The sequence below is a fragment of the Microcaecilia unicolor genome, chromosome 4, assembly GCF_901765095.1.
Source record: "Microcaecilia unicolor chromosome 4, aMicUni1.1, whole genome shotgun sequence".
Classification (NCBI taxonomy): domain Eukaryota; kingdom Metazoa; phylum Chordata; class Amphibia; order Gymnophiona; family Siphonopidae; genus Microcaecilia; species Microcaecilia unicolor.
The window spans coordinates 88380358-88399120 of record NC_044034.1 but is presented as its reverse complement, the minus strand read 5'-3'; the positions used below and the strand labels follow the sequence as shown (position 1 = coordinate 88399120).

The 18763-nt window shown below is 44.1% G+C and overlaps 1 protein-coding gene across 1 annotated transcript in view; it reads left to right on the top strand.

Moving 5' to 3' along the window:
- The first annotated feature begins 7252 nt into the window (after nucleotides 1-7252).
- Nucleotides 7253-18763, top strand: part of FOXO1 (forkhead box O1) — a 116381-nt gene continuing 104870 nt past the window's right edge. The window contains 1 exon segment of the mRNA XM_030200418.1: nucleotides 7253-8405. Coding sequence (XP_030056278.1) covers nucleotides 7875-8405 — 531 coding nt within the window. The 5' untranslated portion in view covers nucleotides 7253-7874.

The following is an 18763-nucleotide window of genomic DNA, read 5'->3' as shown; positions in this document are numbered from 1 at the left end:
CAGTTATTTCTCCATGAAGAAACGCTGTTTTCACATCAATGTGTTTGACTTGCATGCCTTTTGAGACTGCAATGCTCAGAAGTGTTCTTATTGTCGTGTGTTTCACTACAGGTGCAAACACTTCATCAAAATCTTCTCCATATTTTTGAAGATATCCCTTTGCCACTAATCTGGCTTTATACCTTTCCACTTTTCCTTGTGCATTCCTTTTTAACTTGAATACCCATTTGCATCCTATAGCTTTCTTGCCAGGAGGTAATTTTGTAAGAATCCAAGTATTATTTTTATCCAATGCATCAATTTCTTCTTGTGCAGCTTTATGCCATTCAGCAGCTTCTTCTGCTGGCATTTTCTCAATCTCATCCCATGTTAAGGGCTCTTGAGCTTCTGCTGACTTTGTTAAGTAAGACAGTCTTGGGGGTGGAACACCTTTGTTTTCCCTGGATGAGCGTCTGACAACAGGTTGGTCTGACCTTTCCGCATCCTCTAAATCTGAGAGTCCTTCTCCAATTGATTCCCCTTCTCCAACTGTACTGTCTTCTTCAATGATCCTTTCTGTGTCTGTTTCCTCTGCCTGTTCCTCGTTAGAAACAGATGAGTTGCTTTCAGACATCTGCCTTGGTATGGCATTTATATACACTGGCATGTCTATTATGGTTCTAGTTTCATATTCTGGATGATAAGGCTCATATGGGATAATCCAGCCTTTATCAACCCTTTTGTTTTCATCAAAATATGTAACATGTCTTATGCCAACAATGCCAGTTTTCAGATTCAAAATTCTATATCCTTTGTGTCCTGGAGCATAGCCAACTAAAATGCCCCTTTCTGTTGTGGAATCCAGCTTATGCCTTCTTTGCTTTGGTATATGAGCATATGCTGTACTTCCAAATGTTCTTATGTGTGACAGGTTTGGCTTCCTACCATGCCATGTCTCATGTGGTGTGCGCTCAGCGCCTTTAGTTGGCATTCTGTTTTGTAGGTACACTGCTGTGAGAATGGCTTCCCCCCATAGTCTTTTAGGGAGATTGCTATCTGACAGCATACATCTGGTCATTTCCACAAGTGACCTAAATTTTCTCTCTGCAACAGAATTTTGCTCTGGTGTATAAGCTACTGTTGTGATATGCTGAATGCCTTCTTGTTCTAGAAATGTGCGCATGCTTTGCGAAGTGAACTCACCACCATTGTCGGTCTGAAGAACCTTTGGTTTTCTTTCAAATTTATTGCACACCATGGCTACGTATTTCTTCAGCATGTCTGTGACTTGACTTTTTTCTTTCAGCAAATAGGCCACACAGTATCTAGAGAAATCATCCAAGAATATTAGCACAAATCTGTTATTTCCCAATGATGGGATATTAAACGGTCCACATAAGTCACTGTGTATTAAGTCCAGCACTTTATTACTCCTATTTCCTGTGTATGCAGGAAATGAGGGTCTCACACCTTTTTGAGTAACACAGTCTATGCATTTCTCCATTTTACCAGCATCTGCACTTATCTGAATGCCGGTGGCCAGTTGCTTACTGTAAAGATCCTGGATCACCTTAGAATCACGATGTCCCAGGCGGCGGTGCCAGATTTCCAGACTACATTTACCATCATTCTTCCTTACTTGCGCCATATGTGAGGCTTCACCTGAAATGTTCAGCTTATAAACATCATTATGCATAAAAGCTTCAGCATACACTTCATCATTTTTAGAGATTGTGCACTTACTGTTTTCAAAATGAATCGCAAATCCCTTCTTATCTAATGTAGATACACTAAGCATATTGCAAACTGCTTGGGGAATATACAAGACATCACTTACAGGAATTTCTTTAACTTCATTAGACACTTTGCATTTTAAGAATCCAATACCTTTTGCTTGGATCTTAGCAGTCCCTGCGTTTGCAGTTTTAAGAATTCCTTCTTCTGGACACATTTCCTGAAAGAAATCCTTACAATTGGTTAAATGGCATGTGCTCCCTGAATCCAAAATCCAAGTACTTTCATTTGAATTATTATTTACCATAGTCAAAGATTTTTCTGCCATTAGAAAGCCCTTGTGTTTATCTTTGTCCTTCATACATTTCCTGGTTTGAAAATTCTTTAGTTCCATTGGCTTAGGTGAGCTAGAGGGAGTGTTTTGTGTTTCCTTACACCATTTAGATACATGTCCCTCCTTTCCACATGAGTAGCAAATCAGCTTGCCCTTGGGTGGAGTTTTCCCATAGCTCCGCCTTCCTCTGTTCTTTGCCAAGAAATTTGTTTCATTTCTCTCTGACTTGCTTTGAGAACACATCTCCTCAGAATCATTTATTATGCATTCCTGCCTTAGTTTTGATGTTGCCTGTTCAAAAGATTGCCCTTCAATGGCCTCATTTACAGACCTAAAAACATCAAACTTCTTTGATAGTGAGGTAAAAAGAAATGCTCTTTTCAATGCATCACACATGGGAATTCCAGAAAGTTCTAACTTTTGAAATGAAGACATAAGATGCATAATGTGATCATTACATTTACTTTTATCCCTTAATTTGGTTTCATTCAACTCTGCCAACCAAATTGGTTGCTGCTTTGCATATGTAGTTGCATACATAGTTCTCAGTTTATATAAAATGTCCTTTGGTGTATCTTTTCCCTCCACTAATATGGCTTGTTTCTCTGAGAGAGCTTCCAAAAGCATGCACTTCACATAATAGTTTGCATTGTCCCATTCAGCCATATTTTCAGCTGTTCTGTCTTGGTCTAAGCATATATTTAATCCTTTTGCTCGAAGGAGACATATGAATCTTAGTTCCCACTTCTGATAATTAAACTCAGTTAATCTAGGCACCTTGAGAGAATAGAAAAATGGTGAATTTCCTCCCTCAGCCATTTTCTTAGCCTTCTGTCTGCTGTGTGGGGGGAGAGAGAGACAGACTGAATCTTTCCTTTAAAACTTAAGAGAAAAATGTGGCCTTTTTTTCTGCCTGGTAATATTTCTCTTCTTTTTCAATTCCTGAGCCCTGGGCCCATAACCCTTTTGTTGGATTATTTGTAGTAAATAATTAGCAGATTTTAGTACACACAGCTTCAGCTTTAGAAATGTTAATTTCTTTCTTCATCTCTCTCTCATTCACCCCTGAATAATTCACTGCTGAGTCACTTTAAAGTTGAAGTAACAAAACATCTATTTACTCACAGTTTGTAGTTAGATTATAATCAGACAGGCTTATATATACATATTACTATACATTTGTATTATCAGCTCCTTCCATGTGCTTAGATGGTAATGGATGCTCACACCACCATAGATCCTCTCAGGTTAGGAGAGATCATGAGCTCCATGTGCTCCATGTGCTGCATGTGCTGCATCTAACCCCCACAGGAAGTTGCATAGCAGTGTGACCTCTCTAAGTAATTCACATCAGAGGTCACAGAGTAATCACAGAGAAATAATAGGTGACAGGCAATGCATGTAAAATACAATTACATTCCAACAGGTATCACTCCTGTTCCCAACCTACCAGGCACAGGGGTGAGCCATTGCCAGGCCACCAGGGCTGACTTGGGTGGGGGGAGGAGTCTGGGCTGGGTCACGGCTCCCACTGGAGCACCAGGGCTTTAAGTTTAGGAGGGCACCAAAGGGGTCGGGGCTACTGGACCACCAGAGCATTTTGTTTAAGATTTGGGGGAGGAAGGCCAGGGGGCCTACTGAGGGAGGTGGGGGGCCACCAGACCACAGGCTTTTAAAATGTTTTTTGGGGGAAAGGGGAGTCAAGCTGATGCTGGGGGGAGGTCTATTAGACCACCAGGGATGTTTGGGGTGGGGGAGGCAGGAACAGGGGGTTGCTGTGGCATTTATTTATTTATGTATTTATTTATTTATTATTATTATGTTCTTTACTTTCAACTTTCCTGTTAGTGCCTGAGCCAATTATAACTCAGACACTAATAGAAAATTTAGCACAGAGTTCTGAGTAGTAAATTACTGTTATGATTTTAATATGGCATTAATTTGAACATTTATAACTCTGAACATCCCACTGCAGTTTTTCTGCACTAGGTTCAGGCTAGAATTCTATTTTACAGCAAACCTGTGTGAGCATCGGCCGCCAGGAATGCCCAGTTCAACTTTCAGGTCCCTGTGATCCTGGACCGTCACTTAACTTTCCATTTCCTTAGGTATAACTGCCCTTCAGGGCAGGGGCGTAGCCACGGGCAGGCCTGAATGGGTCCAGGCCCAGCCACTTTCCCTCCAGGCCCGCCCACCCAACACAGACCTGCCAAGTCTCCCGCGAAATACGCGGCGCCAACTCCCATTTCCGGCCACTGCTGCTTCTCCTGTTGAGCAGCAGCAGCTGCTACAAAAACAAAAAGAGCTAATTAAACAACCAACTGGATGGACCGTTCAGGTCTTTATTTGCTGTCACTTACTATGTTACAATTAATCCTCTTTGCTCCCAGGCTGATGCGCAGACCTCAGCTCTGACACAGGCATGAGCATCGGATGTCACCTGACCTACTGGCGCATGCATGTGGTGACCTCTCAGCACACAGTGCCAGTAAATCAGAGACAAATCTTACATGTGTACACCAGAGTGTTCCAAGTTTCAACTTCCATTCCTTCCTTGCCTACAGTGCTGTGGCTCAAATCCAGAGAGCAACTGAGGGAGCTGACTGGAATTTTTTTATGTACCATTAAATTCTTACAGGGATGGGTGGGGATGGGTTAAATTCTTGCGGGGACGGGTTGGGATGGGTTAAGTGTTTGCGGGGATGGGTAAGATTCCAGTGGGGACGGGCAAGATTCCAGCGGGGACGGGCAAGATTCCAGCAGGGACGGGCGAGGATGGGTAAGATTTCTGTCCCCGTGCAACTCTCTGATCAGGAGAGAAGGTAGATGGGTGGAAGGATGGGGAGAGAAAGAGGGAAGACGCTGGACGGAAGGGTAGGAAGAAAGAGGAGACACTGGATGGAAGGATGCAGAAAGAAAGAGGGGAGACATTGGAAGGATGGGGAGAGAAAGAGGAGAGACACTGGAAGGATGGGGAGAGAAAGAGGAGAGCTGCTGGATGGAAAAGGGGAGTAGAGAAAGACTGGAGAATAAGAGGAAGGGGCATGGGAAGAATAAGGGTGAGAAAAAGATGAAAAGCCATAGGTAGATGAAGGAAAAAGAAGGAAATTAAAGAATGGATAGTAAGAATGAATTAAATCTGGACAGAGAGAGAGGCTGAAAAATATTGAAGAAAGCAAAGGAGAGAAAAATGACAAATGGCGCAGAAGAGTTAAGCAAAAATGAGGGAAAGCAGAATCTAGAGACTGGGAGCAACACAATGAGAAAAAGTAAACGGCCATACAACAAAGGTAAAGAAAATAATTTTATTTTTAATTTAGGATAAAGTAATATGGTACCTAACATTTCAGAGACCAATACTTCCTTAGGTCAGGAGAAGATACCATAACAGCATTATACTGACCTGAGGCAGGAGGTTTTGGCTTCTGAAAGCTCATGGAAAAGGATGTTGGGCTATTAAATAAATTATTTTCTAAAACCTGATGCACTGAAAAGCAGCACTTTATCCCTGTGTGACAAATGCATCTGATTAGTGTGACTAAATTTTGCTGGGGGAGGGGGGTAGAGAAGGCAAAAGTAGAGACTAATAGACGATTCACCACTGGAGACGTGAGTCCAACAGTCTTTATTATATCAAAGATAATGACCCGACACAGGCTGTGTTTCGACGCTAAAAAATGCTTTTGCTCTGATAGTTTGTGTCCAGCATTTTCTGTTTAGTGCTATGTGTTTAGTGAGTTGACAACACACATACAAGTAGGACTCCTCGTTTTGCATTCACTACTTGGTGTATTTATTGATCCCTGATGCAGACGCTTTTTTAGCTTCGAAACACGGCCTGTGTCGGGGGTCGTTATCTTTGATATAATAAAGACTGTTGGACTCACGTCTCCAGTGGTGAATCGTCTATTAGTCTCTACTTTTGCCTTCTGTGATTCGTCATCGTAGAGAACTTTTCCTGTTCTATATTTTGGAGGGGGGTAGAGAGAAAATTTTGTGCCCACCCACTTTGGGTTCAGACCCACCCAAAATTGGCAGCCTGGCTACGTGCTTCAGGGACAGAAAAATGCCTACTGTACTTGAACACCACTTCAGTAGCTTCCAGTCAGTACATAATAAAATAATAAATCCTCAGATGAGAAACTGACAATTCTCCAAAAGATTGCCCCCCTCCTCAGCTCAGTTCATGAGAACATAAGAATTGCCATACGAGTCAGACCAATGGTCCATCTAGCCCACTATCCTGTTTCCAACAGTGGCCAATCCAGGTCACAAGTACTTGGCAGAAACCCAAATAGTAACAACCAATAGTAGCTCACCAACTAACCACATAAGTGCTAATTCGGAGTTGGGGGCCCTATCTTCAGCTGATCCTACTTTTTTATTGGTCCAATGACCTATAATTTAACAACTTGTTTGTTAAACTTTAGTTCTATGTATTCATTTTGGACTAACTTAACCACACTACACTGAGAATCCTGCACTGCGCTCTTTAGCTTATGATGACTTGCACAGGAAAACAAACGGCAGGGCTCAAGATGTGTTTTGTCATTGGAGGACAGTTAGCTGACCACATTAGACAAAGTCCCTCTCGTAGGCTGAGGACATCAGTTTCTTGCAGAACAGGTCTAGTTTGCCCTGTGCAATAAGCCAGTACGTAAAACAGTCATTTTAATTTGTAACCTGAGCAGGCAGAAGCTAGTAGTTATAGAAAGTATATAGAACATACAATCTCTAGCTCCAGTCCTCCTTGTCATTGTTAGCGGCTGTCAGACTGGGCTAAACAATGCACGGCGCCTCGGTTGCCCGAGTCCGATCTGAAGTACTAAACGGAAAACACACAGAAAAACAACATTCCCCAACAGAGCCAAGGCGCCACAGGACTCCTCAAGCGGACAGTGGTATTGGGATCTCTGCTGGTCAGGGATTGGAAGGACCATTTTGGTGTTTATCTGCCACCGTGTATGCTAGTTTTCTCGCCGTAGACGACCTCGCCTGCTCATCTCTCTGGCTGTTGCTGCCGCAGCGCAGCTGTAACAACAAAATCTAGCAGGAAAGTGGCAAACTCCCGCTCATCGCTGGCAAAAACGCAGGAAAAGCAAAAACAAAAAGTTGGGAAGCGCGTCTCACTCAGGCCCGAAGCTGGCAGTCGACACCTTCTGCTGATTGGTCCGCATCCACCTGTCAATCAGAAGAAAAGAAGGGCGTGGCTGGGCGATGACTCGTCTGGTTAGTTCCAGTAACTCTCTTGTGGGCCGGTCACACTTCGCACCGCTTCCGATCATTCAACAGGCTGCAGCAGTGCAAGTATTGGGGGGTTACTGGCGGCGGCGATGCGCTCGTCCTCACGCTCTGTTGAGTGTAATGACAGCAGTAGTATTCGGCGCGCGTTGGAGACGAAAATCGCGAGCGGGCTGGCTGATGTGTTGACAGTGAGAAACTAAACTCCTCGTGAGTGAGCGGGCGGACGCTCTGTCTCTTCCAAGGAGGCGGCGGCGGCGCAGCAACAACTACTGAAGAAGAAGACCAGCGAAAAGAACGAGAAACATAAAAGGAGGGAAGTGAAGGGCTTACGCGGAGGCCGCTGACTGCCCGCCCGCCCGCCTTCTCTGAGCTGTCAGCGGCTCGCGCTCGGAGCCCCGCGAGCTGCGGACATTGATGAAGTGACGAAGTTCAGTTTTCTTTTCGCTCACTCTTTTTTTTTTCTGCCCCCCCCATACGTCACTCAACACCTTGTGACTAATCCTCTTCCCCCCCCACCTCTATTTCGTACTTTATTTTTTTTTTCACCCTCTTTAAGCTGTTATTTATTACCAGTCAGCTAGCAATGGCCGAAGCCCCGCAGCCACAGGTCGTCGAGATCGACCCGGATTTCGAGCCTTTCTCCCGGCCGCGCTCTTGCACTTGGCCGCTGCCCAGACCGGAGTTCAACCAGGCCAACTCGGCCAACTCGTCGCCGGCGCCGTCGGTGCAGCCGGATGCCGGCGGAAACATTGACTTCATCAGTAACCTGAGCCTGCTGGAGGAGAGCGAGGACTTTGACCGTGGCAAAGCGGGGGCCGTGTGCGGAGACTTCCAGTGTCAGGAGAACTGCCTCCAGCCGCCTCAGCAGCTCCAGCACGTCCCGGCGCTCTCCCCGGCCTCCCTGGTGGTGGGCGGCCAGCAGCAGCAACCCCGCAGGAGTAGCTCGTCCCGCCGCAACGCCTGGGGCAACATGTCTTACGCGGACCTGATCACCAAGGCCATCGAGAGCTCCCCCGAGAAGCGACTCACCCTCTCGCAGATCTACGACTGGATGGTGAAGAGCGTTCCCTACTTCAAGGATAAGGGTGACAGTAACAGCTCGGCCGGCTGGAAGGTGAGTGGACAAGTGAAAAAAAAATAAAAAGTAACTTTTTTTTTTTTTTAAATCGCCACACACACAAAAAAAATCAGATCCTCAGAGTTAACTAAAGGGTTCTTGGAAATGGGAAGAGCAAAACAATGTTTACCAAACTTGGCTCACGTGCGCCCTTATTGACGCATCCAACACTCGGGGTGCTATCTAGGGCTAATATATGTTTATTAGTTGGCAAAGGAAAAGGAGGTTGTAAAGGTGCATGGCAGACAAAAAAAGAATTCGAGACTTCTTTCAGTTGAAATTGCTTTAAGCACTCTATAGATGCACAAACGTCAATAAAGCGACTTAATATTTTGCTGGTATACTTAAAGGCCCTTTTATTTACAGATTTATATAACGTGTATACATGCACATACACATATGATAGTTGATAGGTGTGTGTATATGGAGGGGGAGGTTTTTTTTGTCCCTTTTAGATGCTTTAAGTATGAATCTAAAGGTAGTAGATCACTTGCTGCCATTTTACTTGTTAAACTCTCAATGTCTTTTCAGTGTTTTTTTTTGGGGGGGGGGGAGGGGTGTCTAAGCTGCCTTTATTTGCAGTTAGTAAACTTTTATTGCCTTTCGTACGTTTTTGAGCAAAACGTTGTTCGTAGTTCTCGAGCCCTCAGACCTTTGAAGTGGGCAGCTGTGATTCTTCACGAACCGCCGGGTGAGCTGCATGTATACTCTGCCTGGTAACGAGGAACTGCCTAGTAGTTTTGAATTTAAGACCAGCTTTACAAATGGCATTTCTTCTTGAATTTGCAAATGTTGAAAAAGTACTTTGAAATGTGACACTTTTTGCAAGGTTTTGATACTTAAACTCGCTGTAAGTCTTCCAGGTTGTTTTTCAATATTTTGAAAAGTTCTGCAGAAAAAAAGGAGTTTCCAGACAGTAAAATTGCGATCGGTCGTCTATATTTACTGGTACCAATTTTGATTGCCAGGAGGCTAAATACAAACGATCAAGTTTTGATGAGAATGTTTTAAAGGTGAGCTGTGGGTGGCAGGAGCTGACTGCGGTTTCTTCTGCAGAACTGTAGCGAGTCTCTGTTTTCTACAAATAACGTCTTCACAGCTCCTTTAAGAAGGGTTCAGTCTTGGTATCAATAAGGGTTCAATCTAGTATCAGTTCTTCAGGTAGGCAGCTTTGAGCCCCCCCCCCCCCCCCAAAGTCTGATCTATTGGGACTATTAATTCATATAAAATAAACTGGATGTATTTAGTGGGTATTCTATTGGAATGTTGTATGAATGAGTTAGGTAAGTAACAAAAGGTGAGTGCCCTCTAGGTCAGCAGTGCAGTTGACTTAACGTTTGACCCTTTACACATAACTGAAAATCTTCTTGTATCAGGTTGCTGATTTTTAATTAGCAGTATATTTAGCTTTTTTTCCCCAGAGTTGGTGCAGGGAAGCTGGCATTGCATTTCCTTTTGCTACACTGTGTTGCTAGTTTATGCATGATTGCTTTTTAAAAGTTTTAGCTTGGAAGTGATCTGATGATATACAGTATTTCTAATTTTGGATGTGCTATGCTTTGAGGTACATTATGCAAATGTTTGTGACATTAACAGTACACAAACATTTAGCTTTACATTTTAACCCAAAAGTGACCCAGTTGGATCGTATCTAATTAAAAATACTGATACTGCATTCTATCTTTGAAATGTCTTTTTTTTTTTTTTTTTTTTGTATTTGAATGTCATAGACTACCAGGAAGCGCTGCTTGGTATGTCCTAGTTTTACACACTATAATGCAGTTTATAGTTATCAGTAAGTTTAAATTTTGATGTAACCTTTAGTGCAGCAGAATGGTAGAGAGGATTTGGATTAATGGTGAGGAAATTTAGAAAGAATAGATGTGCACCCATAAGAGGGTTTTATTTTTGCCCCATCCTTGAAAAGTTGATTTACTAAGGCGTTGCTTCCATTCTGTGTTTATGGGTAAAGACCTTGATGAGTTAGGCCCTAAGGGCCTCTTTTACTAAACCACACTAGTGATTGACTCACATTTGCTGTGTGGGAATCTATTAAAAATGAATGGGCTGCGGTGCATTTGCCGCACCAGAAATCGCCAGCGCAGTTTAGTTAAAAGGGGCCCTAAATGCATCCTGAGTTAGGATGTTGTGATACTTCTCTTGATTTCTTTCCTTTCTACTTTTTTTTTTTTTTTTGTTTTGTTTTTGTAGAATATTCCTGAGTAGTGCTTTTTTCTGGTCAGTCTCAACATTTGCTTAGCCCTATGTTAGTGTACTGCTTTTTTGTGTTATTTGCATTGAAGCAACAGAGAAACATTTAAAAAAAAAAAAAAGTAACTTCAGTTTGGTTTTTTTGGGTGTATTTGCATAAAAGCAACTTCAGGTTGTGTTTTTTTTTCTATCTTATTTCTTTGGTAAGCAGAGAATTGTATTTTTTATAATCAGTATTCTGCTTGTTTTCTGTGTAGACTTGTATCCTATTATTGAACTCAATGAGGAATAGCTAAAGTGCTTTACAGAAATTATATATGTAATATTTTTGATTAAAACATATCAATTACAATTCATAGCAATACATAGGAGCTCCAATAACTGTTCCTGTGACCTATTAGGAAATGGATTCAGTTAATTATTAACCACTGCCTGAGGAACCTTCCTTAAGCCTATCCACCAGAGGTAGAACAGGGTCCTAACCGCTGTGCTTCTCAACCAGGACTGAGGTTTTTGGTAGATTGTGGACTTAGAATTCATTCCACAGCACCAGCTCAAGAGACTATCTCAGGTCCAGGACACTAACTTTTTTTTTTTTTTTTAATTAAAAAAAAATATATTGTTTAATGTGAAAAACCTGTCCCAGTAGTGCTGAAGCGTAAAATAGGAAAACATGTATTTAAGTAATCCCCAGGACTGCTGTACTTATGAGAAAGTGGAAAACCCTCCCCACCAAATCGAGCAGCTGATCCAGGGATGAACATCCTCGAGAAGACCAATCTGCAAAGACTGATTTACCCCACCCAGGCTGAAAATTGGCATTCCCCTCCATCTTCATAAAAGAGGACACAGCCCTGATCTACCTTGAAACTTCCTCCACCACCTCCACGCCCTTCTCAACGGGGATATAAAAAGAAGTTTAGGGTGATGTTTGACTAAAAGACCCTCCTGAGTGTGCAGCAGATTAAAAAAAAAAACAAAATGGGGGACTCGTCTCGCTACCCACCTCCAGATTAACTGGGATACAATCGAGCAAAATTTAAATTCATCCCGTTGCATCTTCCAGATAGGCATGGTCTGAAGGGGGATACAGTAATTTTGGGACCATAACCATTTTCACTAATGCTATATGGTCAAAATGTGTCAGAGGAAGATCTTTCCAAGCCTTGCATAGCTTTTCTGTGCTCTCCAATGGCCTCAGTATGTTGTAACGATACATAACTGCGGGGTTCGAGCTTAAATAGATCCCCGAGTACTGCATAGGTTTTGTAGTAGGAGGGATAGCCGGGTGCGTATTCTATGGAGCCTCACTTCTCCCAACAGTAAGAGAAGTTCAGATTTATAACAGTTGACTTTGAGGCTGGAGATAACCCCAAACTCTCGCACTACTTCCAATGCAGGTTCCAAGTGCAGCTGGAATTGAGCAAGATGTAAAAGTATATCATTCTGCAAAAAGGCTAATACGACGTTCTGTCCACCCCTCCCCCCCACCAACCCTGTAATGTGTCCCTGGCCCACATCTTAATAGCCAGAGGCTCAATTGTCAGCAAGAACAGTAGGGGGGAGAGAGGGCAACCCTGTCTGGTTCCCCCGCTGCAGCTCAAGGGGCTGACAAATTCCCATTGATCAAAAGGCATGCTGTTTGTTTCGTATATAGCGCTTTTACCCATGCAGTGAATCTGCCCCCTCCTCCATGCCATATCGATCCATGACCCAAAATGGGTATTCCCATGATATGCTATTAAAGATCTTTTCCATGTCTAACCCTGCTAAAGCACCTGTGCCCCCACTACCCCTGTGTTCATGCAAAGCACCCATCACCCTTGCAAGTCTCATAGAGGCATATTTTCCTGGAACAAAGCCTACCTGGTAAGGATGTATAATCCATGGTAAGAAAACATTTAGCCTGCGGGCCAGAGTGCTGTCCAAAAGCTTAATGTCCTGATTCAGTAAGGATATTGGGCGATAGAACCCCCCCCCTTGTCTGGGTCTTTTTCTGGTCTGGGATGCAGTATCATGTGTGTGACGTTCTCCAGTATCCATCCGACTCCCTCTCTGTAACAGCATTGCACATCCGACTAAGTGGTGGGAGTATCGTGTCGTAGTATTCCATCCTGAGCCTCGTCTATCAGGCCTCGGAGCCTTCATGAATTTGAGATTTCTAATACTAGTAATAAATTCCATTGCTGTTATGGGTTCTGTGTAAATGCTGGCAGCTCTGCACTCTGGAAAAAGCCATCTACAGCAGCGAGATCTAGTTCTTTTGCTGTATAGATTTGTATAAAATTGTACAACTTGTTCTACCGTCTGACTTTCTTGGTTATACTGCCTCCCCTGCCAGTCCTTGATGGAGTTGATCAATTGCCTCTTTCTAACTGGACACACCAAATTAGCTGTAAGTTTACCTGTTTTTCCACCCCACCTGTGGAGCTTAAATTTCTGATAATACAGGGCATGTTCAGCTTTGTTATGCAGAAAGTTTTCGATCTGCCTTTTAATAGTGATATTCTACTTTAGGCTGAGTATCAAGAAAAGCAGTCTGGGAATGCTGAAGCTGCTGCAACTTTCAGGTCAATCTGAGCAACTTTCTCTCTCTTGCTCTCCTTTGGTGGGCAACATAGGACAGGATATGACCTTGCAGCACCGCCTTCGATGTGTACTAAAAGTTAATAGGGTCCACATCAGGAGTGGTGGTATCTGCACAGTAATCCAACCACTTAGCTCTTAGTAGGTCCGCTACTCTAAATCTTCTTGCATTCTGTCCCTGGGTGAAATTTAGAAACAACCCCACAGGCTCATGGTCCAAGAGTGTAGAAGAGTAGATCTCTGTCCCTTGTACTTTAGAAAAAAAGACACCCATTTACTAATCTATAATCCAATCTTGCATAGACATTGTGTGTGTTGGAATAGAAAGTGTATTCCTGTTCATAGGGATGCAAAATCCTCCATATATCTAGCAAATCCATCTGTTGGGCCAAAACATTCACTCCCCTGTTTTCATGGTCCATTCTTTTTTTAGGGGGGGGGGGTCTGCTGTTATGTTAAAATCCTTCCATAATATTACTTGATATTCTGGGTATCCCGCTAGATGGCCTGCCATCTTGGAGAAGAATTTATGGCTATACACATATGGCGCATAGATGTTACATAAAAAGCATCTTTGTTCCCTAAATTTCACCCACTATTAAAACAAACCTCCCCTCTTTATCTTGAATCTGCTATGTAAGTGAAATGGTAACTTGTTTGTGCTTCCTGCCACTAAAGGCCAAATAGTAGATCTCTCCTACCCACTGTCTTTTGAGTTTCAGGTGTTCTCCACTAGTTAAGTGTGTCTCTTTTACAAATGCAGTGTCTGCATGCAGCTTTTTTTTGAGCCAATAAGTACCCTTGTACACTTAACTGGGGATTTAATGCCATCAACATTTAGGGTTTTCACAGTTGGACATTACCCTGCAGAATATAAGATGTTACACAGCAGCATTTATACAAACCCCTGTCAGGCCTCCCATCTAAACCCGACAGAGAAGCAGAAAAAATCCCCACATACACTTTTAGTCCTCTCCATTCCACTCACACCACTTTCTCTCCAGAACCACAAGGCAGCTACCATTTCCCTCCCCCTCACACATTCCTGTCCATGCATAACACACCAACCCCACCCCTATAATACCCTCCAAAAGCAGGCGTGCAATCTGAAAGAAAAAAGAAAACATTGCCCATGCAATTCCCTCCGGGCACCAGCTCAGTACCAAGATGAGAAGGGCATCCCCCCCGTGGGAGCAGAGCTCAGTCTCCTCTGTTCCAGCCCACAGAAAATCCCCCACAATGTGCAGACATCAGAAATCAATTCTCTCAGAGCCATGTCTGTTCACTGCCCATACTGATGGCATAGTGCAAGGCTTTGGTTTAGGTTAAGGTTCTCCCTCTGCCCCATTGTCACGTTTGTGGTCGTAACCCCTCTCACTTACCTTATTTCGGGGGGTCAGCTTCTGAGCTGGCTTCTGTCCTTTCTGAGTTAGTTCTATGCCAAGCCCCCTCCCTACCCATCTTCAAATCATTGCTCAAAGCCCACCTCTTCAATGTTGCTTTCGGCACCTAACCTTTATACCTTTCAAGAAATCTAGACTGCCCCAATTTGACTGCCCCTACTTGACTGACTGTACATTAGATTGTAAGCTCTTTCAGCAGGGACTGTCCTGTGTTAAATTGTACAGCGCTGCGTAACCCTAGTAGCGCTTTAGAAATGTTTAAGTAGTAGTAGTTCTGTCTCTGTGTGCTGGCTGCTTCCAGCGTGGCTCTAATTACTCCACTATACTGCACCTGTGTGTGTTGCCTGAGTTAGCTCTGTCTCTGTGCTGGCTGCTTCCAACGTGGCTCTAATTACTCCGCTATACTGCACCTATGTGTGTTGAGCCTCTCTATGCTTCACTATGCTTTCTGCCTGCTTCTTGGTTTGTGCTCCTCTCGCCTTCTGGTGGCCAGAACCGGTGGCTGCCATAGACTGTCTTGCTGTCCTTACCCGTTCCAGGCTTCAGCTCAGTACGGTTCAGATCTTCCAGGCTGCCAGACTTGTCTTTCTTGTTTGTGCCTGAACAGCACCCATAGTTGCCTTGAGATTGCTGCAGCTGAGCCTCAGGTACTGATGGGCTTTATTAATCACCTAGAAACTTCTGTGTTTGCATCGTCTAAGGTCCTTGGGATGTGGGTGTGCTCTGTGCACTTCTGCCTAGTCCAGTTTTATTCTGAGTTTCTTGCCTGAATCTAGTTAGCTTGTGTGTAGCTTAATTCTAGTTAGTCTGTGTGTAGCTAGTTTTGGTTCTATTCATTATTTCCTTGTCTTGCCTCTGGTCTGTATTCCTGGCTTGGGTTTCTTTCTTAGTGGCTTCTTGGCAGCTTTCAGTATTGCTCTGCTCCCTGCCTGTATTTCTAGCTACTGGAGCTTCAGCCATAGCCCTGCACCCATGTCTGCCTTTCTTTTGTCTAGGTGCCTGTGGGCACTGAATCCTGATTCCTGGTGTTCCTGCCTGCTAGTTCCAGTACCAGTTTTCCTCCAAGTCCTGCCGGCTGCCTGCACCTGGGGGCTCAACCCCCGGGGAACGGCGGCTATGTGTAGGTGAAGCCTAGGTCCAGTTCTGTGTGTTCCAGTTCAGTGCGTACCAGTCCGGTGTGTTCCAGTTCAGTACTCCAGTCCGGGGTTCCAGTCCTGTTTTGCCTTGTCTGCGGTTTGGAGATGATTTCACCTGCCACTGCCGCTCCACGGCAGGGGTCCAAGGGCTCACAACCCAGTGCTTCCGGGAGAAGCACGACGCCTATTTAGTTTGGCCAAAAAACATATTGCCTCCTCCGGAGATTGTAAAGTTATTGTTCTTCCTGCATGCCATATCCGCATGTTCGCTGGGAAAATTAAAGCAAACTGAATCCCTCTGTGGCGCATCTCTGAGCAGTGCAGCGCCATGAGTTTTCTTTGGGCCTCCACCTGCACTGAATAATCATTAAACAGCAGCTTGGCTTCTTCGTAAGTCAGTGGGCTATGTTTTCGATATGCTTTTAACAAAGTTTCTTTCTATCTCCAGTTGAGATATCGAGCTATTGCTGGACGTTCTCTATTTTGCTTCTAATTTGGGCCCAGTTCGATGTGTGTATTTGCATCCATAATGCTCCTGATCCATTTGGAGCCCCAACTGCTCCGGCAGCCACTTACTAAACGTATTGTAGAGATCGATGTCCTTCAATGATTCGGGAATCTCTATAAGGCGCAGATTATTCCTCCATTGCCTGTTTTCTTGTTCCTCTAGTTTTTGGTATCTTTGCGCAGTTCAGTGATTTGCTGCACCGTGTGTGTCCCCGCGTCCTCCTGGGCTGAGACCCTCTTCTCCACCTCGTCAACCTCTGATGGTGGATATTGACTTTTTCATTAAGCTCGTCCACCGCTGATTGCAGCTTATTCAAGCTGTCTGCCAGCGCTGCCGACACCGAACGCATGATTTCCTGAACCTAGTCTCCCGCATGGTCAGTAAACGCAGCTTGTTCTGTCTCCATCTTGAGCCCTGGGCAGCAAAGTTTATCTTGAGGAGTTCTCAACAATTTTACAGGCATACCTCGATCCTCTCGCCCGAGAGGACTCTGCTCAGCAGCACGGAGGTATAGAGAAGTCCCAGCAAAAATGTGAACAATTTGGGAGGAGAAGATGGGTAAAACAGCTGATTTTCAGAGGCTTTGTGGCGCAGTACTTTTCTCTCATGTTTTCTGAGGCAGGCTGCAACATGTGACCCCCCCAGGACACTAACTTATAACACTGTATAACTTCAGAACATTCTCACAAGGTATTGCAATACTATTCCTTCTTGTGGAAAGGCAGTATTTTTCTGTCTTTTGAGTAAAAGGAAAGTTCAACCCCTTTCTCTCCTGGCTGACACAGAACCTGATGGCTACTCGGAATTGTGTGTCACTGCAAAGGTCAGGAGGTCGCATGTGTGTTCCACTTTGTTTGCAAAGGAGAGTAGGTTCTCAATGAGGAAAAGAAAAGTATCAGGGCAATGCATGGAACCTGTGTACATACACCTTTATTTTGTACTGCCCTCCCTTTTTATAACATGATACACTCAGACCCCACCCCATTTGCTCATTGTCAACCCAATCAGCAATGAGAACAGTGGTGACTGTCCTTCAGTAGGAGGGAGCATGTCAAAAGCTTTCCTTCCCACAGTGTATGTTCTCCTGCAGCTGACTTCTGCCATCTGAGGCCATATTTTAATGGTGGCTCATGAAGACATCTCTAGAAGGAAAATTTCATACAATGGCAGGAGTGGCAGAGACTTCTTCAGCATGTACGGAGACCAAAATTGAGCTACTATTCTACACGTCTCACCATTGTGGCTACCTCATAGAGAAGTGAGGTGGAATTCTTCTCCAGGAGGGTACTAAAATGTTTTCCTATTGGCTTAAAGAGCTACAGAAGTAGTTCGTTTTTTTTTTTATGCATCCTTGTTTGTCATTATGGTGCCCTTAATATTAAGTCTGTACTGTCAAATTTTGTAGCCCCAAAACTTTGCCTGGTCTTCGACCTTACATCTGTTGTGGGCAAGGCTATTAGCAGTGTCTCTTCTGCTGTATTCACTTTTTTAAAGTTTGAGACTTGGGGGGGTGGATACCTCCGGTCAGCCTCAACATAGCTCAGAGCCTGGAGGTAACCCGCCCTTATCTCTTGTCCACTCTCCCTTGCTTGTGGGGGGAGGGAGGGTCCATTGTTGTGGGTAAATATAGATGTTATTATTTGAATACTTCTTAACTAGCTCTGGGATTGGAGGATGAGCCGTAATGGGATAGAGCCTTGTTGAGTGTTTAGGGTTCCATGGGCACAGATGACATTGCTCTGCTGTCCTGTCCTTATGTTGTCCCTTCTTTTGCCTTCAGGTTTTTTTTTTTCTGTTGCGATAGAAGCAGAAACCCAAGCTAACCTTAATGGTTGGTTGTTATGTGAAGTTTGGCTTTTGTGGGTAAAAGCATCTAGAAGTTGGAGGTCGAGGCAGTGGCCTTGCAATCAGGCAAGTGCCACACAGTGCCTGAAACCATGGTGATTGAAGATGGTTATCTGCTAGGGCTGTGACAGATTGACCACCCAGACACAAGAGGAGAGGAGGAAGTTCCCTTGTTTAGGTTTCTGAATACTTATGTTGTCTGTTGCTGTAATCGAACTGTGGCCCAGATGCCTTGTAGAATGTGTTTCCTTCCTTTGTAAGGTGAAAATAGTGCCCTTGACAATGCTCATGGCTAGGATGTTGCTAACACTTTGTTGATGGTGCTAATAGTTAATGGATCCTCAGGAGCTTAGTTGAGATCGGGAGGCGGGGCTGGTGGTTGGGAGGCGGGGATAGTGCTGGGCAGACTTATACGGTCTGTGCCCTGAAGAGCACAGGTACAAATCAAAGTAGGTTATACACAAAAAGTAGCACATATGAATTGTCTTGTTGGGCAGACTGGATGGACCGTGCAGGTCTTTTTCTGCCGTCATCTATTATGTTACTAGTGGCAGTTTATTGTAACCTACTTTGAGCTAAGGTTGAAAAAGCCAAATAATGTAATAAGACTCTTCATTCTGGTAGGGCAGTGACATTTTTAGCTAAGAGCATCAGGGTATCTTACTC